This window comes from Eleutherodactylus coqui, chromosome 6, assembly GCF_035609145.1.
Source record: "Eleutherodactylus coqui strain aEleCoq1 chromosome 6, aEleCoq1.hap1, whole genome shotgun sequence".
Taxonomy (NCBI): Eukaryota; Metazoa; Chordata; class Amphibia; order Anura; family Eleutherodactylidae; genus Eleutherodactylus; species Eleutherodactylus coqui.
Genome location: NC_089842.1, coordinates 176,919,815 through 176,943,748, shown reverse-complemented (window position 1 = coordinate 176,943,748; position 23,934 = coordinate 176,919,815). Strand labels below are relative to the sequence as shown.

Here is a 23,934-nt window from a genome sequence, read left to right as displayed (position 1 = left end):
ATTGAGCATCGGCTGCGGGTAACCGCATTATCGCTAAGCGATGGTGCGTACACGGTCATGTGCAGTACAATTTATCTGCCATATGTGGCTGTATGCCGGTTTACAGCCGGGCTCATAGCTGGAATTTGCTGTGGGCCTCCGCTTACAGCCATGTGAGCCCAGTCTTAGATAGATAGCGGCAGAGAAGAACAACTGAAGGTAATATACCTCTCTCCACCTTATGACCCAGGACAGAACTATGTCCTAAATCCAAAGAACATGCATTGTGCATATCTGCTTATTTGTGTTTGAAACTGGTTGTGTGAATTGGCTTTCATGTCCATGGGTGTGTTGGTAAGCTGTGAGATGTCACATGAGCCGTGTCCAATGCCTATTGTGAATGGTAGATAATTAGGGAAAGTTGCGTTTGACGAGTTGTTCAGTCTTTTGCTTATTTTGTGACAGCCTATTCATACAAACAACGTGTGAACAATGTTCATTTGCTTCTTTGATGGGAGAGGGATAGTGCACTCAGAATTTATTTGTGCACGTCCCGATTTGTGCTAAACAGGTGATGGTTCTTCCATCATAACAACGCACTGCCCACACAGCGCTGACTATTATGTTACTTTTGGCGAAAAACAGCATGACCCCTTTGTTTCACCCTCCGTAATCACCCGATGTCGCTCTGTGCAACTTATTTTTTATTTCCTCGGGTTAAAAGAGACCTCAAAGGAAAACTTTTTGCTGATATTTGAAGAACTGAAACAAAAAACAGCACGAGTACTAGAAGACATCAATAATGACGAGACAATGTATGAGTTGGGAATTGTTTCTGACTTGGAATGAACATCACAAATGTAATCTGAACGAACCTTTCAGTGTCAAGAAAAATGACTGCAATGATATTAGGTGTACTTAAAGGGGTTGTCCCGCGCCGAAACGGGTTTTTTTTTTTTTCAATAGCCCCCCCGTTCGGTGCGAGACAAACCCAATGCAGGGGTTTAAAAAAAAAACAACCGGATAGTACTTACCCGAATCCCCGCGCTCTGGTGACTTCTTACTTACCTTGCGAAGATGGCCGCCGGGATCTTCACCCACGGTGGACCGCAGGTCTTCTCCCATGGTGCACCGTGGGCTCTGTGCGTTCCATTGCCGATTCCAGCCTCCTGATTGGCTGGAATCGGCACACGTGACGGGGCGGAGATACGAGGAGCAGCTCTCCAGCACGAGCGGCCCCATTCAGAAGGGAGAAGACCGGACTGCGCAAGCGCGTCTAATCGGGAGATTAGACGCTGAAATTAGACGGCACCATGGAGACGGGGACGCTAGCAACGGAACAGGTAAGTGAATAACTTCTGCATGGCTCATAATTAATGCACGATGTATATTACAAAGTGCATTAATATGGCCATACAGAAGTGTATACCCCCACTTGCTTTCGCGGGACAACCCCTTTAATTCCAGCATTTACTCCAAGAATACATGCAATAACTACTTTTATATGAAGGTAATGAACTAGATGGACATTGTCTTCATTCAGCCTAGCATACTATGTTACTATGTAATAACTAAGAAATAAAAGACGACCAAGTATCCCTGAATTCTTGTTTTCTAAATACATTGACTGCCTCATTTAACAGTAATCACATCAGTGAAATGAAATCACTTTGGTCACATAAGGGCAGTTGTTTTCTCAGCATCCACTGGGAGGAGAACAATGAGGGCTTTAGGACCTGACAGAGGATGACAGTATAGGGAGGTGTAGATGCATCTTTAAGCCTGCAAGAGTTCTAGGCAGCAGCATCAGTCCTGCTGAGGCAGAGAGGTAACCTCACACAAAGCTCAGTGGATGTACAGTATACTGCTAAGGGTGGGAAGGTCACACATGGGAAGGATTTACTTGGGAATCACTGTAAGGAGCATCACTAGACATGGGCTTCCCTTTTTCCCTCCTCATCATCCAGATGTCACTTTGGACTCTTTTGCTTGGTAAGAAAACTCTTTGCATGCAATATTTTATCCACATCCTTTTATAGCTTCTTCATTCACTAGAAAGATAAAGTTGTTGCAAACATTCAAACAAGTATACAGTATCTCTTCGTTAGATTGTAGCAATTTTGGAAGATCTTTAAGCTAATAGCACTGAATGCATTTTGCAAACATATGCAAGCCAATGACTAATACATTTTTTGCTGCATTTTTCTTTAACACTGCATTGTTTCTGTAGCCTCATGAACTAGTTGTTCTCTCGGGATGCTGTCCAGGTGGTAGTTACTACACTTGGATTAATAGAGCCTCCTGTTGCTTGTAACTAGAGGCAGTGAATGAGGAGAAGACTCAGTGGAAAGGTGCAATGAAGATAGTGATCCTATGTAATGTGAGGTTATATGTATTACTCCCAACTAGAATTTCTTCTTAAACTATCCATGCATAACTGCATTGATCTATAATGTATTACCATATCTGTAAAATCCACTGAAGTATGCTAATGTCATATAGAATAAGTGAATGTTGTGGACTTGGTTTGACGCATTCTAAAATTACGAATATTTCAATACAAATGAACATTGTCATCACTAGGTAAAATAGATGCATTACCATTTATATTACTACTTACTGCCGGGGGTGTTTTTAATGTTTCCAGCATGCATTTGGTTGCAGTAGTCAGTTGGACTGCGATATTAGTATGAAGCAGTGTTTCAAGGCAAATTAGCTGAATAAGCAAATTGTAGAAATCCGTAATGTAGTGTTTACAGTGGAAGCAATGAAAACACAGTCTGTATCTTTACGTACCCCCCCCCCCCCACACACACACACACATATATATATATATATATATATATATATATATATACGGTCATGCACCTTCACAAATCAAAATACAGGTGTGAACTCATATCATTAGGACCATTGCTCATTGACTCATAAGGCTGCGTTCACAATAGTGTTTTTCGAATGATCCAGTTTCACTAAAATTGGAGATCAGCAAAATGGAAAACATTCCATTTTTTTGGCGAATGTATAAAATGGATGGATATTTAAAAAAAAAAAAAAAGGATGCTTTTAGTCTATTTCTGTTTCACAGCATTAGACGCGGTTAGACAAGCGTTTTTTTGCACTTAAATAGCTGCACAAAAAAAATGCAGAACGAATGTAGAAAAATTGCGTGAACGGGTGTATTTGCACTCGCATGTTTTGCAGGTTCGATTTTTTTGCGCTTGTAAAAAACGGACATGTGACCGCTTTCATTGGAAAGCATTGGTTGTAACAGAGGCATTTTTAAAATGCGCGGAAAAAAATGGACATCTTACTGAGCCCTTAAAATGCATCTGTTTTCTTGTGCATCCTAGCAAACAGGAGGTTTTTCTGCTCCCCTTAGGACAGGTTGGGGTGGTTCTTTAATGAATGCGGAAGACTGGTTAGCACTGTATCTTAGATTGCTGCGGTCCTGGGTTCAAATCTTATCAAGGACAACATCTGCATGGAGTTTGCATGTTCTTTTTTATGTTTCTTGTTCTTCTCTTATGGAGCAGGAAGAGCAAGCATGGTGGCTCAGTGATTGGCACTGTTGCCTTGCAGCGCTGGAGTTCTAGGTTCAAATATGACCTAGGGCAACATCTGTATGGAGCTTTTCAAAATCCATGCAGATGTTTTTTTCCTTGGTGAGATTTAAACCTAGGACCCCAGCGCAGCAAGGCAATGGTGCTCACTACTGAACATCCTTCTCCTCTATTCCAGTGTGGAATACGGAATGCAGATGGAAAATACAGTAACGGATTGAAACTGAAGGTCTTCAATTTCAATATATTTCTATGAACTGCAAAACTAAAAATGTTTTCTTTACGTTTTACTGTTTCCATGATCGAACAGTAAAATGGAACTGAAAACACTAGTGTGAAAAGGCCCTAAAGGGAAGAATTTGCACTGTATGTATAAATAAATGAAGAACAATATATAGAAAATAGTAATACATGCATTGCAATCAGTGATTATACTCCTACCTCTATAACAAAGGGGTGTTATAAATAAGCTTCAACAATATCTAGCCATTGTTTATAAACATGACACTGTAGGTCAGGATCAGACTTTGGCCAGCTGTGCTTGCATTGCATTCTGTGTTTCTACTCTAATATTTGAATGACTGAGTTTAGGAATTGAGTACAACTGCTGTAATTCCACAGCTAAGCACCTGGTGGAGCTATATCTTAGGCTACTTTCACACCTGCACTAGGGCTCAGTTCAGGGTTTCCGTCTCTCTGCTCCATTTTTAGAGGAGAGAAACTGAAATAAAACAGAAAAAAATGAATCACTTTTTTCCCCATTGGAAATTCAATGGGATTTTTTTTTAAATGGAAAGCAAAGTGAAAGAATTCAGTCTGCATCCATTCCGTTAGGTTTCTTTCTTTTTAGACAAAAAAATAGTGCAGTCCAAAAAATGAAAAGCTAACGGAACGTAAGCAAACTAAAGCCTTTGTGTTTTATTGAAACCACATTCAAATCAATAGGGAAAAAACTGTTCTGTTTTTTTCTTGCTTTATTTCAGTTTTTTCCTCCAAAAACTAAGCAAAAAGACGGAAATCCTGAACGGAGCCCTCATGCAGGTGTGAAAACCGCACTACTTGTGGTTCTCTGTAGGACACACAGAAAGGGGGATATAGACTTTGACATATTGATATCTTAAAAAAACTCTTGTCTTGCCGAGACCAGAATAAAGATTGTAGATGTAAATTCCCAACCTGGCAAATCTATTCTACCATCTCGATAAATAAGGCATAAATCCTAATAACAAGGGGGCATCCTCTACGTCTATAGGAAAGAAGGTTTCTACAAAAACATAGAAGGGGATTCTTTACTGTAAGAGCAGTGAGACTATGGAACTCTCTGCCTCAGGATGGGGTGATGCCGAATTTGATAAAAGGGTTTCAGAGGGGCCTGGATGCCTTTCTTGAGCAATACAATATTACATCTTACAATCACTAATAACTTTAGAACGGTCGGTGAGCCAGGGATTATTCTGATTGCCAGATTGGTGTCAGAAAGGATTTGTTTCTCCCTTTAACCCTTTGCAATCCAGTTTTGGAATCAGGGTTTCCTAGGGGTTTTTCTCTTTCTGCCAGTATAGAATGGCACCATCTGCTGGCTAGAGCCAGTACTGCGGTATGGCACATGCTGGAGAGGCCCCCCGACAACAGAGCGGCCAGTAATATACAGTTAGAATACCCTGTACAGCCTTCAATCAGAATGTCTTTAGACGTCAGAAAGTGGATTGGAAAGGGTTATTGAGAAAAATTGGCTACCTCATTGGAGTTTTTTGCCGTCCTCTGGATCAATTTTGGGGGGTGGCGGGGTAATAGGCTGAACTGGATGGACATAAGTCTTTTTTCAGCCTTATACATTATGTTAGCATGGGTGGGTAGTGGTTATTTTTTATATTATCAGATTGCCTGCTGTTAAGCTAGTGTTTTTGTTTCTTAAATCCTGGAAAAACCCCTTTAACTTTTTAATGCAATTAATTGGTTGTGAAATCAGACATACTGCCAAACTTGCATCATCTATACGGTATCCAGTGGAATTTTGAAGTCTTCTATTATGGAAATTCTAGGGTTAGAAATTGTCCCTATCAAGTGAAAGATAAACGTTCGAATATTACAATATTATAAGATACATAGAACAAAGAAAAGTCACTGCAGCCAACATTACAGTTAGTTTTAGGTCTGTTCAAATTATGCACAGGCATGTAAAAATTAGAATAGACTACCGTAGTATTCCATTATGGGATGACCATTTTTATCTTGTCCTTGACCAAATTATTTTACAAGGCATTGTGATATTGACATAGAAATTATGATATGGCGTAACATCCAACCTTCCATACATCTATCCATCCACTACAGTCTACTTAAATGGGTATTGCAGGACTTTTTAATTTTTTTTCTATTGATGACCAAAAGTTCATTAATAGATGAGTGGCGGGATCTGCCATTGGGGATTACCACCAATCTACTGATACCCAGGGCTGCAATAAGCACAAGAAGCAGAAAGAGCCAAGCATAGTGCAGCAGCTTGGGTTGATACTGCAGACTCAGCTCCCTTTGAGTTCAATGTGAGAACTGCACCTGCAGTACCACTAAAGGCCACTGTGCTATGGTCAGCAACTTCTGCTTCCTGTGCTAACTGCAACTTGCCTCTATGACTCGAAAACTGCAAGAGCTGATCTCAGAGTCACACTTGTGCAGCATTTCAGATCAAAACATACATGGGGTGAATGGTCATATTTGTCCTGGGTTCATGCTGCCTGTAGTTTGGGCAGTGTGAACCTGATGACAAGATCACTTTAAATGAACTGCATAGCATTATAAAGAATTTCCCCTCCTTGGTCTGGGATTAAATTATGTTGCTGGCACAATTCAAAGTATTCTAATGAGTGTATCATACAAGAATTTTCTTATGAGACCAAATAGATCAGCAAGGGGGTCACGCTAAAATGGCACAGATATTGACATGGACACAGCAGATTTAACCAGAACAGGTGTTGACTAACTATAGAGCAATGGGCATGATTGTTACTGTTTCTCAATGAGGGCAACAGGCATAACTGTTATGCATTTCTGCAGAGGCAATTAGCTTGCCAGTTACACTACTTTACAGAGGCAAATAGTTTGTTGGCTTGAAGCAGCACAGTCTCTAATACTTTTATTACAACTGGTGGGTGCTGGACACAACAGCAGCACTCTCTACTATACAGTCCCTTGCTTGCATTCTGGTGTGACTATACCTCAGCGCACAGTATCTCACAATCACAGACATGTCTGAGGATTCCGCAATTGGCAGACACCCGCTTTTGCCTCCAGTCTTCAGTGTGGCTTATTGCACACCTCAGTACACTCCCCACAGTACACACACTCATTCCATGTGGCTTAGCCCTACAGACATTCTCGGAGTGCAAAGTGGCAGATCAACACAGCTCAGGTGGAGAAGCATCAACATTGTTTTGTGTTTTTGGACATTATTTGTATTTTTCTTTGCAAAAATAATCCCATTCATTAAAGAGAAGCCGTCATCATCCATATTGCATAATCAAAGTTTAGCTAATGGGCACAATCTGGTACCTTTAGAAGGGGCACAACAGCTCCAATGATGCTTTAGAAAGTAAAAATCATATGCTTTTAAATAGCCCTTTCATGACACTGCAATAAATGATGATTTGATGATAATAAATGGCCAAGAGGTCTAAGAGAAGGCACCCTTGGGAAATAGTGACCACAATATAACCAATTTCCAATTGTCATTCAATAGGAAACCCTTTATCAGGAAATGACAAAAAAAATCAAAACTTTAATAAAGCTAACTTTGATCAGCTCAGAATTATTCTCGGCAACATTAAATAGGACAATGTCCTCAAAAATAACACTACAGGTGACAAATGGGTAAAGTTTAAAACAATTCTAAGCAGTGAATAGGCACTCAAAACATACAGGGAAAAAAAACAAATTATGTAAGAAAAAGATTAAAACTGCAAAGGAGGACGCAGAGAGATTGATTGCCAAAAAGAGCAAAAGTAAGCCGAAACTATTTTTCAATTATATAAACGGTAAAAGAATTTGCACTGAAAGCACTGGCCCTTTAAGAAATACTGAAGGAGAAACCATAGAAAATAGTTTTTTCTCAAGTATATTCAAGAAAGGAAAAAGAAATGTCACATTAGATGCAAGGGGATAAAATGAACGGCCCACTAAAAATCACCTGCCTAGCGCAGGAGGAAGTCCAGAGACGGCTAAAAAAGATTAAAAACAACAAATCACTGGGTCCAGATGGAATACACTGAAGGGTTCTAAGAGAACTAAGGGACGTGATAGACAGACCGCTATTTCTTATATTTAGGGACTCTATTGAGAACAGGGTTGTAGCACTGGATTGGTGCATTGCCCATGTGGTTCCAATATACAAAAAGGGGTCTAAAAGAGAGCCTGGTAACTGCAGGCTGGTAAGCCTGACTTTAATAATTGAAAAAATATTCGAGGGGTTTCCGAGAGATGCCATCCAGGAATACCTTAAGGAAAACAACAGTATTACTCCTCATCAGCATGGGTTTATGAGGGGTCGATCATATCAAACCAACTTAATCAGCTTCTACAATGAAGTAAGTTTAGGCTGGACCTGGGAGAGTCTATTGATCTTGTTATATCTGGATTTTTCTAAAGCATTTAACACTGTTCCGCATAGTTGGTTAATATTTAAAATGAGACAGCTGAGTCTGGGCGAAAACGTGTGTATCTGAGTAAAAAAGCATAGTAGGTTAATATTTAAAATGAGACAGCTCAGTCTGGGCGAAAACGTGTGTATCTGAGTAAAAAACTGGCTAAGCAACAGTGTGGGATATGTAAAAAAAAAAAGAAACAAGTCCGACTGTGCATGACAATGTGAGTGAGATATGCTGTCATGCGCAGTGCAGAATTGCTGCCCTATGCAGCGATAAGCCTGCTCACCGGTGGCTCACACAGCAGTAAAATGCTGTGTTATGCATGCAACGTTTTACGCATACGCTCATGTGAGCCAGTCCTTACTTCTTAGCCTCAATAGAAATTCAATCAACACAAATAAAAGAAAAATGAAACATTTTTTCAGATTTATTAGGAAGCAGACGTAGCCTGGAAATGCTCTATGTTTCACTCTTTAAAAGGCAAATTCCAGACAAAAAACAAATAGATGCTTTCAGTGATGAAATTCCAGATGTCTGAAATTCAAACAGAACGTAGCGTGATTATGACTTGGTGCCAACAAAATATCAAATTATTATGCAAAATATATTGTTTAGAAGAAAATTTGTTTTTTGTTTTGCAAAATGTTTTGATGTTGTTAAAGTTCAGCTAAGGACAAGTTTTTACAATTACTTCTATACAGGCTGTATTAATGGTATGATAATTAATCTACTGCAGCATCATATTTATAAAAGGGCCACCGTATTACAGGGAAGAGTCATTAATCAAAATAATCAGTGTAAGCAATTTGCAAACATAAGACGTACTGTTTGCTGTTCTTATATTAATCTCCCCCGGCACCGATTGTAGATCTCTTGAACTTTGGGAATACTGCAGTTCTTTGGTGTGATCATGCATGTGCTAACTGACTGAATGCATTTCAGGATGAATACATAAAAGCATGACATGGATTTTTTTAACACCTTTTTAAAGGGAAGCTGCCATTATCTATAAGCACCATAAATTAAAGGGGTTGTCTCGAGGAAGCAGTGAATTTTTTTTTTTGCCCAGTCCCCCTAATTAAGCATACATTACTAAGCCCCCCTGTAAATGACTTTTCTAGCTGGTTTGTACTTACAGTTCCAGCGTTTCAGCAACTTATAAAAATTTTCCCAAGATGGCCGCCGGCTCTTTTCCCATCGCTTGCTGTAGCCTGACGTGCGCGCTCCCGAGACGCTACCAGCTGTGTCTCCCTGACAACCAGACGCCCCGCAGCCGCCGACCGGACCCCTGGATTGAACGCGGCCGACCACGGCACACAGTCACTCACCGCCAGGCAGCAGGTAACCGGCGCAGCCCCCCTCCCCGGCACAGCGACAGCCCCCCCCCCGGCACAGCGACAGCCCCCCCCCCCCGGCACAGCGACAGACCCCCGGCACAGCGACAGACCCCCCCCCCCCCGACACAGCGACAGCCCCCCCCCGACACAGCGACAGCCCCCCCGGCACAGCGACAGCCCCCCCCGGCACAGCGACAGCCCCCCCGGCACAGCGACAGCCCCCCCCCGGCACAGCGGCAGCCCCCCCCCCCCGGCACAGCGGCAGCCCCCCCCCGGCACAGCGGCAGCCCCCCCGGCACAGCGGCAGCCCCCCCGGCCCATCACTTACCTGGGCGGCAGGACGGCGGGACAGCTGGGCGGCTTCTCGGGACAGCTGGGCGGCTCTGCACCTTCCTCTAACAAAGGATGGTACAGAATGGCCGCTCCAGCGCGCTCCCGAGCAGTGACAGCTCGTCTGCGCATGCGCAGAAGAGCTGTAGCGGCGAGCACACTGAAGCGGCTCGTGCTGAAAGGAGAAGACCGGACTGCGCAAGCGCGTCTAAAAAAGCAAGCTGCCAGCGAATTTAGACGGAACCATGGAGACGGGGACGCTAGCAACGGAGCAGGTAAGTGGATAACTTCTGTATGGCTCATATTTAATGCACGATGTATATTACAAAGTGTATTAATATGGCCATACAGAAGTGTATAATCCCACTTGATTTCGCGAGACAACCCCTTTAAGTTATGCTGCTTATAGTTTAGGTGATGTGGAGTCCGTGGATCCTCTTTTCATAATCACCCGGTCCATCATTTTTTGCGGTGTTTCCTGGCAAAGTCAGTGCACATACTAGCTTGACTCTCTTCAGAAGTCTGTGCAGGCACACTACCTTTGATCTCAATGGAACTACATACACACAACCTTCTGTATAGAGTCAAGGTTGCTGTGCACTGACTTTGCGGGGAGACACAGCAGGAATGAGGAACCAGGTGAATATGAAAAGAGGCTCCTTGAACTCCACATCACCTAAACTATAAGGGCTCTGTCAGACGAGCATTATTTTTTTTTTTGTGTGTGCATGTTATGTTCGTTTGTGATTTGCATCTATTACAACCAATGCTTTCCAACGAAAGCAGTCACATGTCCGTTTTTTACATGCAAAAAAATTTGCACCTGTAAAAAATAAGATAGCGATTTGCAAACACACCTAAAATTCGCACATATACTGGGGCCCTATTGATAGCAATGGGAGTGGATCGCTATCCCCTGCTGTGGCTGTGACAGCTGCAGCAGAGGATTCTTTGGATATGAAACCCCTGGATGCTGTCACATCCAGGGGTTTCACCTTGTGGTCAATGGGGCTGGTGGCAGCAGCGCCTACCCCATTGAAAACATACAGAGAAGATCACAATCCTCTGCCACAGCTGTGACAGCTGTAGCTGAGGTTTTCTGCATCTCCACGGGGAATCCCCTCATCACTAAACACTGTGACAGCATTGTCACAGTGTTCAGTGACAAGAGGACTCCCTGCGTGGATGAAGAATTCCCCTGCCACAGCTGTCACAGCTGTGTCACAGGAGCATGATGTTCTCCCATTGCTTTCAATCGGGCCGGCGCTGCTGCAGCCCCCATTGAAAGTAATGGGATGATGGCAAACCCTGCAGGGATTTTCAGTAGAGATGAGCGAGCACCAAAATGCTCGGGTGCTCGTTACTCGGGCCGAAAATTTCGCGATGCTCGAGGGTTCGTTTCCAGTAACGAACCCCATTGAAGTCAATGGGCGACTCGAGCATTTTTGTATATCGCCGATGCTCGCTAAGGTTTCCATTTGTGAAAATCTGGGCAATTCAAGAAAGTGATGGGAACGACATAGCAATGGATAGGGCAGGCGAGGGGCTACATGTTGGGCTGCATCTTAAGTTCCCAGGTCCCACTATGAAGCCACAATAGCGGCAAGAGTGGGTCCCCCCCCTCCCAACAATTTTTACTTCTGAAAAGCCCTCATTAGCAATGCATACCTTAGCTAAGCACCACACTACCTCCAACAAAGCACAATCACTGCCTGCATGACACTCCGCTGCCACTTCTCCTGGGTTACATGCTGCCCCCCCCCCCCCCCGCACGACCCAGTGTCCACAGCGCACACCAAAGTGTCCCTGCGCAGCCTTCAGCTGCCCTCATGCCACACGCTGGCCTCATAGCCACACCACCCTCATGTCTATTTATAAGTGCGTCTGCCATGAGGAGGAACCACAGGCACACACTGCAGAGGGTTGGCATGGCTAGGCAGCAACCCTCTTTAAAAGGGGCGGGGCGATATCCCACAATGCTGTACAGAAACAATGAGAAATATAATCCTGTGCCACCACCATCAGGAGCTGCACACGTGGGCATAGCAATGGGGAACCTATGTGCCACACACTATTCATTCTGTCAAGGTGTCTGCATGCCCCAGTCAGACCGCGTTTTTTTATAAATAGTCACAGGCAGGTACAACTCCGCAATGGGAATTCTGTGTGCACCCACAGCATGGGTGGCTCCCTGGAACCCACCGGCTGTACATAAATGTATCCCATTGCAGTGCCCATCACAGTTGAGGTAACGTCCGATTAAATGCAGGTGGGCTTCGGCCCACACTGCATGCCCCAACCTGACTGGGGTTTTTAATTCATAGACATAGGCAGGTACAACTCCCTATTGTGAAGTCCCTGAGGACCGACAGCATGGGTGGGTGCCAGGAAGCCAACGGTGGTACATAAATATATCCCATTGCACTGCCCATCACAGCTGAGGTAATGTCATGTTTAATGCAGGTGGGCTTCGGCACACTGCATGCCCCAGTCAGACTGGGGTTCTTTAGAAGTGGACACATGCAGTTACAACTCCGTGTGGACCGACAGCATGGGTGGCTCCCTGGAACCCACCGACGGTACATAAATATATCCCATTGCAGTGCCCAGCACAGCTGAGGTAATGTCATGTTTAATGCAGGTGGGCTTCGGCCCACACTGCATGCCCCAGTCAGACTGGGGTTCTTTAGAAGTGGACACATGCAGTTACAACTCCGTGTGGACCGACAGCATGGGTGGCTCCCTGGAACCCACCGGCTGTACATAAATGTATCCCATTGCAGTGCCCATCACAGCTGATGTAACGTCAGCTTTAATGCAGGTGGGCAAAAAATTAATTGGATTACACTGTAGGCGAGGGCCCCAAAAAATTGGTGTACCAACAGTACTAATGTACGTCAGAAAAATTGCCCATGCCCAACCAAGAGGGCAGGTGAAACCCATTAATCGCTTTGGTTAATGTGGCTTAATTTGTAACTAGGCCTGGAGGCAGCCCAGTTAAAGTAAAAATTGGTTCAGGTACAAGTTTCAACGCTTTAATGAGCATTGAAACGTATAAAAATTGTTTACAAAAATTATATGACTGAGCCTTGTGGGCAAGAAAAATTGCCCGTTCGGCGTGATTACGTCAGGTTTCAGGAGGAGGAGCAGGAGGAGGAGGATGACTATTATACACAGATTGATGAAGCTAAAAGGTCCACGTTTTTGATGGTGATAGAGCACAATGCTTCCATCCGCGGGTTCAGCCTACGTATTGTTTAGGTATCGCTGCTGTCCGCTGGTGGAGAAGAGAAGTCTGGGGAAATCCAGGCTTTGTTCATCTTGATGAGTGTAAGCCTGTCGGCACTGTCGGTTGACAGGCGGGTACGCTTATCTGTGATGATTCCCCCAGCCGCACTAAACACCCTCTCTGACAAGACGCTAGCCGCAGGACAAGCAAGCACCTCCAGGGCATAGAGCGCGAGTTCAGGCCACGTGTCCAGCTTCGACACCCAGTAGTTGTAGGGGGCAGAGGCGTCACGGAGGACGGTCGTGCGATCGGCTACGTACTCCCTCACCATCCTTTTACAGTGCTCCCACCAACTCAGCCTTGACTGGGGAGCGGTGACACAGTCTTGCTGGGGAGCCAGAAAGCTGTCAAAGGCCTTAGAGAGTGTTCCCCTGCCTGTGCTGTACATGCTGCCTGATCTCCGCACCTCCCCTGCTACTTGGCCTCGGAACTGCGCCTTCGGCCACTAGCGCTGTCAGATGGGAATTTTACCATCAGTTTGTCCGCCAGGGTCCTGTGGTATAGCATCACTCTCGAACCCCTTTCCTCTTCGGGTATGAGAGTGGAAAGGTTCTCCTTATACCGTGGGTCGAGCAGTGTGTACACCCAGTAATCCGTAGTGGCAAGAATGCGTGTAACGCGAGGGTCACGAGAAAGGTATCCTAACATGAAGTCAGCCATGTGTGCCAGGGTACCTGTACGCAACACATGGCTGTCCTCACTAGGAAGATCACTTTCAGGATCCTCCTCCTCCTCCTCAGGCCATACACGCTGAAAGGATGACAGGCAAGCAGCATGGGTACCCTCAGCAGTGGGCCAAGCTGTCTCTTCCCCCTCCTCCTCATCCTCCTCCCCCTCCTCCTCCTCCTCAACGCGCTGAGATATAGACAGGAGGGTGCTCTGACTATCCAGCGACATACTGTCTTCCCCCGCCTCTGTTTCCGAGCGCAAAGCGTCTGCCTTTATGCTTCGCAGGGAACTTCTCAAGAGGCATAGCAGAGGAATGGTGACGCTAATGATTGCAGCATCGCCACTCATCATCTAGGTAGACTCCTCAAAGTTTCCAAGGACCTGGCAGATGTCTGCCAACCAGGCCCACTCTTCTGTAAAGAATTGAGGAGGCTGACTCCCACTGCGCCGCCCATGTTGGAGTTGGTATTCCACTATAGCTCTACGCTGCTCATAGAGCCTGGCCAAGATGTGGAGCGCAGAGTTCCACCGTGTGGGCACGTCGCACAGCAGTCGGTGCACTGGCAGATGAAACCGATGTTGCAGGGTGCGCAGGGTGGCAGCGTCCGTGTGGGACTTGCGGAAATGTGCGCAGAGCCGGCGCACCTTTCCGAGCAGATCTGACAAGCATGGGTAGCTTTTCAGAAAGCGCTGAACCACGAAATTAAAGACTGCAGAGCCGCCACCAGGTTACGGCCGTTGTCACACACGACCATGCCCGGTTGGAGGCTCAGCGGCGCAAGCCAGCGGTCGGTCTGCTCTGTCAGACCCTGCAGCAGTTCATGGGCCGTGTGCCTCTTCTCTCCTAAGCTGAGTAGTTTCAGCACGGCCTGCTGACGCTTGCCCACCGCTGTACTGCCACGACGCGCGACACCGACTGCTGGCGACGTGCTGCTGCTGACACATCTTGATTGCAAGACAGAGGTTGCGTAGGAGGAGGAGGAGGAGGAGGGTGGTTTAGTGGAGGAAGCATACACCGCCGCAGATACCACCACCGAGCTGGGGCCCGCAATTCTGGGGGTGGGTAGGACGTGAGCGGTCCCAGGCTCTGACTCTGTCCCAGCCTCCACTAAATTCACCCAATGTGCCGTCAGGGAGATATAGTGGCCCTGCCCGCCTGTGCTTGTCCACGTGTCCGTTGTTAAGTGGACCTTGCCAGTAACCGCGTTGGTGAGGGCGCGTACAATGTTGCGGGAGACGTGGTCATGCAGGGCTGGGACGGCACATCGGGAAAAGTAGTGGCGACTGGGAACTGAGTAGCGGGCGGCCGCCACCGCCATCATACCTTTAAAAGCCTCCGTTTCCACAACCCTATACGGCAGCATCTCCAGGCTGATAAATTTGGCTATGTGCACGTTTAACGCTTGAGCGTGCGGGTGCGTGGCGGCGTACTTGCGCTTGCGCTCCAACACTTGCGCTAGCGACGGCTGGACGGTGCGCTGAGAGACATTGGTGGATGGGGCCGAGCACAGCGGAGGTGAGGGTGTGGGTGCAGGCCAGGAGACGGTAGTGCCTGTGTCCTGAGAGGGGGGTTGGATCTCAGTGGCAGGTTGGGGCACAGGGGGAGAGGCAGTGGTGCAAACCGGAGGCGGTGAACGGCCTTCGTCCCACCTTGTGGGGTGCTTGGCCATCATATGTCTGCGCATGCTGGTGGTGGTGAGGCTGGTGGTGGTGGCTCCCCGGCTGATCTTGGCGCGACAAAGGTTGCACACCACTGTTCGTCGGTCGTCTGCACTCTCAGTGAAAAACTGCCAGACCTTTGAGCACCTCGGCCTCTGCAGGGTTGCATGGCGCGAGAGGGCGCTTTGGGAAACAGTTGGTGGATTATTCGGTCTGGCCCTGCCTCTACCCCTGGCCACCGCACTGCCTCTTCCAACCTGCCCTGCTGCTGCACTTGCCTCCCCCTCTGAAGACCTGTCCTCAGTAGGCGTAGCAAACCAGGTGGGGTCAGTCACCTCATCGTCCTGCTGCTCTTCCTCCGAATCCTCTGTGCGCTCCTCCCTCGGACTTACTCCAATTACTACTACCTGAGTGATAGACAACTGTGTCTCATCGTCATCGTCCTCCTCACCCACTCAAAACTCTTGAGACAGTTGCCGGAAGTCCCCAGACTCATCCCCCGGACCCTGGGAACTTTCCAAAGGTTGGGCATCAGTCACGACAAACTCCTCCGGTGGGAGAGGAACCATTGCTGGCCATTCTGGGCAGGGGCCCGGGAACAGTTCCTGGGAGTCTGCCTGCTCCTCAGAATGTGTCATTGTAATGGAGTGAGGAGGCTGGGAAGAAGGAGGAGCAGCAGCCAGAGGATTCAGAGTTGCAGCAGTGGACGGCGCAGAATTCTGGGTGGTCGATAGATTGATGGATGCACTTTCTGCCATCCACGACAGGACCTGCTCACACTGCTCATTTTCTAATAAAGGTCTACCGCGTGGACCCATTAATTGTGAGATGAATGTGGGGACGCCAGAAACGTGCCTCTCTCCTAATCCCGCAGCAGTCGGCTGCGATACACCTGGATCAGGAGCTCGGCCTGTGCCCACACCCTGACTTGGGCCTCCGCGTCCTCACCCGCGTCCACGTCCTCTAGGCCTACCCCTACCCCTCAGCATGCTGTATTACCAGTAGTGCAGAAACAGAACCCTGTAATTAAATGTGCCGGTTATTGGCCTGTGGTTGGAGGCTGACTTCCCTTACGGAACGCACAGCAGATCCAGGAAACAATTTTGCGCAAGGCTGCTGTAACGCTTAGCTGCGTATTAATTAGGACTACTACCCCCAGCAGAGAGATACTGTAGGCAGCGTATAATATTATGTATACTGTTTCCCTCTGGCGGGATGACGGCGCTGATGTAACAGAGACCGCAGATCCAGGAAACAATTTTGCGCAAGGCTGCTGTAACGCTTAGCTGCGTATTACTTAGGACTACTACCCCCAGCAGATAGATACTGTAGGCAGCGTATAATATTATGTATACTGTTTCCCTCTGGCGGGATGACGGTGCTGATGTAACAGAGACAGCAGATCCAGGAAACAATTTTGCGCAAGGCTGCTGTAACGCTTAGCTGCGTATTAATTAGGACTACTACCCCCAGCAGATAGATACTGTAGGCAGCGTATAATATTATGTATACTGTTTCCCTCTGGCGGGATGACGGCGCTGATGTAACAGAGACAGCAGATCCAGGAAGCAATTTTGCGCAAGGCTGCTGTGACGCTTAGCTGCGTATTAATTAGGACTACTACCCCTAGCAGATAGATACTGTAGGGAGCGTATAATATTATGTATACTGTTTCCCTCTGGCGGGATGACGGCGCTGATGTAACAGAGACAGCAGATCCAGGAAACAATTTTGCGCAAGCCTGCTGTAATGCTTAGCTGCGTATTAATTAGGACTACTACCCCCAGCAGATAGATACTGTAGGCAGCGTATAATATTATGTATACTGTTTCCCTCTGGCGGGATGACGGCGCTGATGTAACAGAGACAGCAGATCCAGGAAACAATTTTGCGCAAGCCTGCTGTAACGCTTAGCTGCGTATTAATTAGGACTACTACCCCCAGCAGATAGATACTGTAGGCAGCGTATAATATTATGTATACTGTTTCCCTCTGGCGGGATGACGGCGCTGATGTAACAGAGACAGCAGATCCAGGAAACAATTTTGCGCAAGCCTGCTGTAACGCTTAGCTGCGTATTAATTAGGACTACTACCCCCAGCAGACATGCAGTAAACTGAAGACGGTCACAGGCAGCCCAAATATAGTATTTTTCCCCAATTTTTTGGAAAAAGCCCACTGCCTATATAGCCTGAATATCTCTTTCCTTGCCTCACCAGTACTGGCCCTATACTCTGTACAATGACTGCAGACTGCGGACGCAATGCTCTGCATGGCCGATATACAAAAAAAAAAAATTGTGCAACACTGCTAAAAGCAGCCTCAACAGTACTGCACACGGTCAGATGTGGCCCTAAGAAGGACCATAGGGGTTCTTGAAGCCTAAAATCACTCCTAACGCTCTCCCTATAGCAGCTCCGGCACCAGCAGCACTTTCCCTGATCTCTATCAGAATGCATCTGTGGCGAGCCGCGGGAGGGGCCGATTTATATACTCGGGTGACACCTGATCTCGCCAGCCACTCACTGCAGGGGGGTGGTATAGGGCTTGAACGTCGCAGGGGGGAGTTGTAATGCCTTCCCTGTCTTTCTATTGGCCAGAAAAGCGCGCTAACGTCTCAGAGATGAAAGTGAAAGTAACTCGAACATCGCGTGGTGCTCGCCTCTAGTAACGAGCATCTCGAACACGCTAATACTCGAACGAGTATCAAGCTCGGACGAGTACGTTCGCTCATCTCTAATTTTCAGAGAACCTAGCTGTAGAAAAAAGAAAAAAGTAACTCACCTACAAGCGCTGTCCGGCTCTTCTCTTCATCTCCGGCAATGTTCTTCTGTCTACTGGTGGTCGGGGATTGAAAAATTCTCGCCTCCAGAAAGCACTGCCTTTGGGTGGGCACTGTGACCAATCAGTGGCAGTGCTCAGCCATTGAATGACAGCTGAGCGCTGTCTATGACTGGTCCCTGTCTGGGATTTTTCTATCCCCGGCCTCCAGAAGACAGAAGACGACTGCCGGGGCCGGAGAGAAGAGCCAGACAGTGCTTCTAGGTGAATTACCGCTTTTTTGTTTTTCTACAGCTAGGGATGATTTTCAGGGAAGGCCTTATCTTTAAAACCCTTCTCTGAAATTGGTCTCAGATTTGGAGATCTACCAACAGCGGTGCCCGTAACATATTAATGTTGGAAACCTCATATAAAATTCTTCTACGTTGGTACCTAGTCCCCACCCGAATTGCACATTCAAAAGAATGTTTCCGAGGTTGCTCGTCCCCTGGAGACATGCTCCATATATAGTGGTCCTGCCCTAGGGTCAAACGACTCTGGATTAGGACGTAATCTTTAATCTACTCAGTAACATTTCATAATCTACGCAAAAATCCATGGAAGGCTCTGCTGAACAAAAAGATCGAGAATATACCTCCAAATTCCAGAAAATTAATTTCATTCATCTTCCTAGCTACAAAACAAACTATCGCCCATTCCTGGCGTAAAGCTTCTCTGGATTTTTCCGAAGTTAAATGCGGAATGAATTGGTATCTCATAAATGAAAAACTTACCTCGATAACAGTAGATAAAGGTAATAAATTTCTAAGTATTTGGACTCCATGGATAAATTATACCTTTCCTACAGCGGGGTTGAGCCTATTAACCTAACTCCAGTTTTCTGGTATCTTTGCCCCTCGGGGTGACAGCCCTGAGAGAGAGAAAATTCCCCTCCCCCTTCATATTCTCCCCTGTACCTTTCCATTCCTTCCTACATTGTGAATTGGCCCTGGCCAGGCCTTTGTTCTTTCTTGAGTATTGTTCTTTCCGACAATAAGAATGAAAAACGCAACATACAATAACATCTGTTTGTTATTATTTTAATAGATGTTTTTCTCTCTAAAGATAAAAGTCTAGAAGCTATAATATTGTAATATGACGAGCAATCTTCTTACAATACTGCTATACCTTTGTATGTATTATTGAAAATTCAATAAAAATTATTGTTACAAAAAAAAAGCCCTTCTCTGAGAATCCCTGCAGGGCTTGCAGTCATCCTGTTGCTTCCAATGGGGCTGCAGCAGGGCCAGCCCCATTGAAAGCAATGGGAGAACATCGTGCTCCTGTGCCACAGCTGTGGCAGGAGAATCTTTCATCCTCACGGGAAGTCCCCTTGTCACTGAACACTGTGACAGTGCTGTCACAGTGTTCAGTGATAAGGGGACTCCCCAACGGAGATAAAGAAATCTTCTGCCAAAGCTGTGGCAGAGGATTGCGATCTTTATTGTATGTTTTCAATGGGGTCGGCGCTGCTGCCGCTGGCCCCATGGGCCACAAGATGAAACCCCTGGAAGTCACAGCATCGAGGGATTTAACATCCAAGGAATCCCCTGTCACAGCCGCAGCAGGGGATAGCGATGGGACCGCACTTTATGTGCAAATTTTGTCATCGTGTGACTGCACAACAAGTTCAAATTTTTAAAAAAACGCGTGTGCCGCTTTGGTTACACAAATTTTTTTACATGCATTTTGTGCTTTTTTTCACGCACCTAAATGCATGAAAAAACGCTTGTCTGACTGAGCCCTAAACGGCATAACTTGGTTTATGGTGCTTATAGGTGATGACAGCTTCCCTTTAGATGGTGTAGCTTTGTTACAATAAGCTGACTGCAGATATGGGGTCTGGAGAATAAGAAGAACATATTTTCCTCTACTGCTATCATATACATCAGTGCTTGTAAAACTAAATCTAGGTTTAGAATCACTTTAACAATTAATCTGTATGGCTTCTCTACAAATTCTGGCAGCAAGTATGCCATCGTTCTCTACTACAGATATTTAAATGAGAAAAAAAGGAGCGGAGAAAATCTATATACCGATGTTTTGGTTTGAAAATTGTTTTTGTTTTGTTTTTCTCCTCCCTTATTCTAAGTAGGGGAGTAAAATTGACCAATTCTTCAAGAGGGTGCAGCCAGTCCATGAAACTTCACAGCGTCCAAGGGAGATATGCAAGTACATGAGATAAATATAGGAAAAATAGTTATAGGCGCCGTACCACTCAAAGAGGCACAAGGCATGTTTTTGAGCTCGACTCTTCAATTTATTGAAAATAAATACAACATTTAGACGCGTTTCGGGGCCATTACGCCCCGCCCTCAGTATTTTAGCTGGGCATACACAGCCAGCAGTGATGTGTTCTCTTTGCAGAGGAGTGGAGAACAATTTTTCCTACATTTATCTCACAAATTTTTAAATGGCAACAAGCCCAAAAATCTGGATACATTGCTAACTTCTGCCTGACCAACAAGGTTCCATTGGTCAGAGATTTGAGCCACCCAGCTGCTGTTCCCAAAACCATCCAGAGCAGGGCAAGAGGTGAAGTAAACACAAATTTGGCGGGAAAGTTTTCATCCAAGCAGGGATCTAAAGGGCAGCTAAGTGCTAATGATTAAAATCCCATGTATTTCATATGGTGTTTCCATATTTTTGTCTACCCCCTTTATTTTCCCCAGCATCCCTTTGGCCTGGCATACACTATTACCATACTGTGGCATAGTCATTTGCTTCTCGCAGTGTTTTTTTACTACCATACAGCATGAACATATGTGGGCTCTCCCTACCAAACAAAGTGTATAAAAATCTTCATTAGAGGGGCTGTTTTGTTTTTTTCTACTGGAATTTATGTTTCAAGAACTTCTAAGTTTGACTAATCTTGATGAATGCCAAGGATTTGCGCTCCTAAACACTTGTACCTGATCAGCATTCAGCGCATTGCTGGCATTAATACCAGATTTTCTCGGCCTTCTTGATTTCTACAGCTGCTATATTGCTGTTGTTATTTGGACGTATATAGGGAAAATTGTTCTTCAATTACAGTGTAGCGAGTGATAGCTTTGCAGGATTTAAGTAAATGCTCACTAAGTGTTTTGCAATAAAAGATCTATTCCAAAGAAGTTAAATATATCTCCTGGAAGCAATAAAGTCTGCCTATTTTTATTGTTGGCCTTTAGTTGGTTTCTTCAAAATCTGTAAGACAATTTTCTCAAATAATCTCTTTTTTAACTTCCATGATTTTATACTGTTATTCCACTATAACCCTTCATTCAATATTGACTTGCCTGTTAGTAGTCAAACACAAAGAAAATACATATTGCTTCTGTTCAGAAACCTCAAGGCTTTACATTGTGTTCTGCGATGCATCAGTTCAATCGTTGAGAGATTTCTGTCTCTCCAAATCATTTCAATGTAGACTGAACACATGTGGCCACCATTCCACAAAGAAAGGTGGATGGGACTTGTTAGTTCCAAAAATTTGGAGGGGGTCCCAAGTAAAGGCTTCCATTAATTTGAATTTTTGTAATATCTATAAAGGTTTTTTTTTTGTTTTTTTTTTTAAAGGAAAAAAACTTTAACCCCTTAAGGATTCAGCTATTTTTTTCAGCTTTTTAACTGTTTTTCATTTTTGTGTAGCCATGTTAGGTTTTGTGTCTTTCACAGGCTAAGCTGTAATTTTCAATTCCACAATTTTGGGGAACATACAACTTATTCATTAACTCTTTCTGGGGGTGGATTCACACGAGCGTGTTTTTGCACGTACATAGGTGCGCACCTACGTACGAGCAAAAACACGTGTGTATGCAGCTGCGTGCATTGTTTTCAATGGAGCTACGGCTGCTGTCAGCAGCTCCATTGAAAACAATGCTCTGCCGGCACCGGAATTGTTTTTCATGGAAGGGCTTTACATATAAGCCCTTCCCTGAAAAACAATCATTTTAGTGTAAAAAAATAAAATAAAATACTTACCTCTCTGCCACTGCGGTGACCCCCGCGGCGATGAAGAACACATCTGCCGCATGCCAGATGTTTCTTTCACCCCCGCTAGTTAAAAGAATTCCCTGCTGCTACATCTGCCACATCTGTGGCAGATGCAGCAGAGGAATTCTTTAAATCTCTACCGCAGCTGTCACACATGACAGCTGCGGTAGAGAATCCTGCTGCTGGCATCCCGGCCATTGGATTTCAGAGAAGGGCTTTAAACATAAGACCTTCCTGGAAAATCCAATAAAAATAGTTTAAAAGACCAAAACAAAAACTCACGCACAAAAACACGCTCATGTGAAGCCACCCTGAGAGAGAAATATAGCGTTTATCCGGATTTTTTAAATTGATAGCTTATCAGTACAGACCATCAATATCTGATCACCTTGTACAATCACTACAGCCTCTTCTATGTTAATATCTGTCCCAGCATCTACTCCAGTATTCCAGTGGCTTCCCATTTACGTCAATACGACAATGCTGCAATACTCAGAATGGCCTCTATTAAAACTATACCATTCTGAGAAACATCTGCCCAACAGACGAATATAGGGAATAAAAAATAAATAAACCTCGTTATTTGTATAGTGCCAACTTATTCTGCAGCACTTTCAGGTAATTTATTTATTTATTACCCCCCACCAAGCTGGGTACTCATTTTACCAACCTCGGAAGGATGGAAGGCTTGAGCTGGTTACCTGAACCAAGCAAGGATTGAACTCGCAACCTTTAGGTCATGAGCGAGAGCTTAGGACTGCATTTCTGGGAATGAAAAGGCTTCAGCAGTTGTACAAGTGACACGGTCCCTTCAATCAACTGACCGGGGGTCTCCAGACATAGTCCCTCACTGAACAAATATTGGTGGTCTGTTCTGTGGATAGGCCATCAATTTTACAAAACTTGGATAACCTCCTTTAATGTTTTACTAGTTTTGCACATTTAAGCAGAAAAATAATCATTAGTTTATGTCACCATATTCTGAGAACATGACTTTTCCCAATAACAGAGCTATATGAAGGCTTGTTTTTTATGGTGCAAGCTGACCTTTTATTGGTAATATTTTGGGGTGCATACAACTTTTTGATCACTTTTTATTCCATATTTTTAGAGGCAAAGTGATAAAAAAAACAGCAGTTTATGCATTTTTTAGGCATTCACTGTGTGGCATAAAAAATGCAATACAGATGTTGCAGCTTATTTTTTTTGTACATAAAGCATTTTTTAATGGGAAAAGGTGAACTTTGGTGTTTGTTCTTTTTCTTTTCTACATTTATAAACAATTTTCTTTTTTAGCCCCACTATTTTCCGTGTTGCGCTATATTTTACTTGTCGGCATTAACAATTGTATTATCTAATTATCAAAAATGGCAATTATAACTAGAGATGAGCGAACACCAAAATGTTCGGGTGTTCGTTATTCGGAACGAACTTCCCGCGATGCTCGAGGGTTCGTTTCGAACAACGAACCCCATTGAAGTCAATGGGCGACCAGAGCATTTTTGTATTTCGCCGATGCTCGCTAAGGTTTTCATGTGTGAAAATCTGGGCAATTCAAGAAAGTGATGGGAATGACACAGTGACGGATAGGGCAGGCGAGGGGCTACATGGTGGGCTGCATCTCAAGTTCACAGGTCCCACTATTAAGCCACAATAGCGGCAAGAGTGCCCCC

The 23,934-nt window shown here is 45.2% G+C and overlaps 1 protein-coding gene across 1 annotated transcript in view; it reads left to right on the top strand.

Annotated features, from left to right (window-relative positions):
• The first annotated feature begins 1,836 nt into the window (after positions 1 to 1,836).
• LTK (leukocyte receptor tyrosine kinase) overlaps positions 1,837 to 23,934 on the top strand; it is a 188,776-nt gene continuing 166,678 nt past the window's right edge. Inside the window, exon 1 of the mRNA XM_066608299.1 lies at positions 1,837 to 1,971. Coding sequence (XP_066464396.1) covers positions 1,914 to 1,971 — 58 coding nt within the window. The 5' untranslated portion in view covers positions 1,837 to 1,913. The remainder of the gene's footprint in view (positions 1,972 to 23,934) is intronic.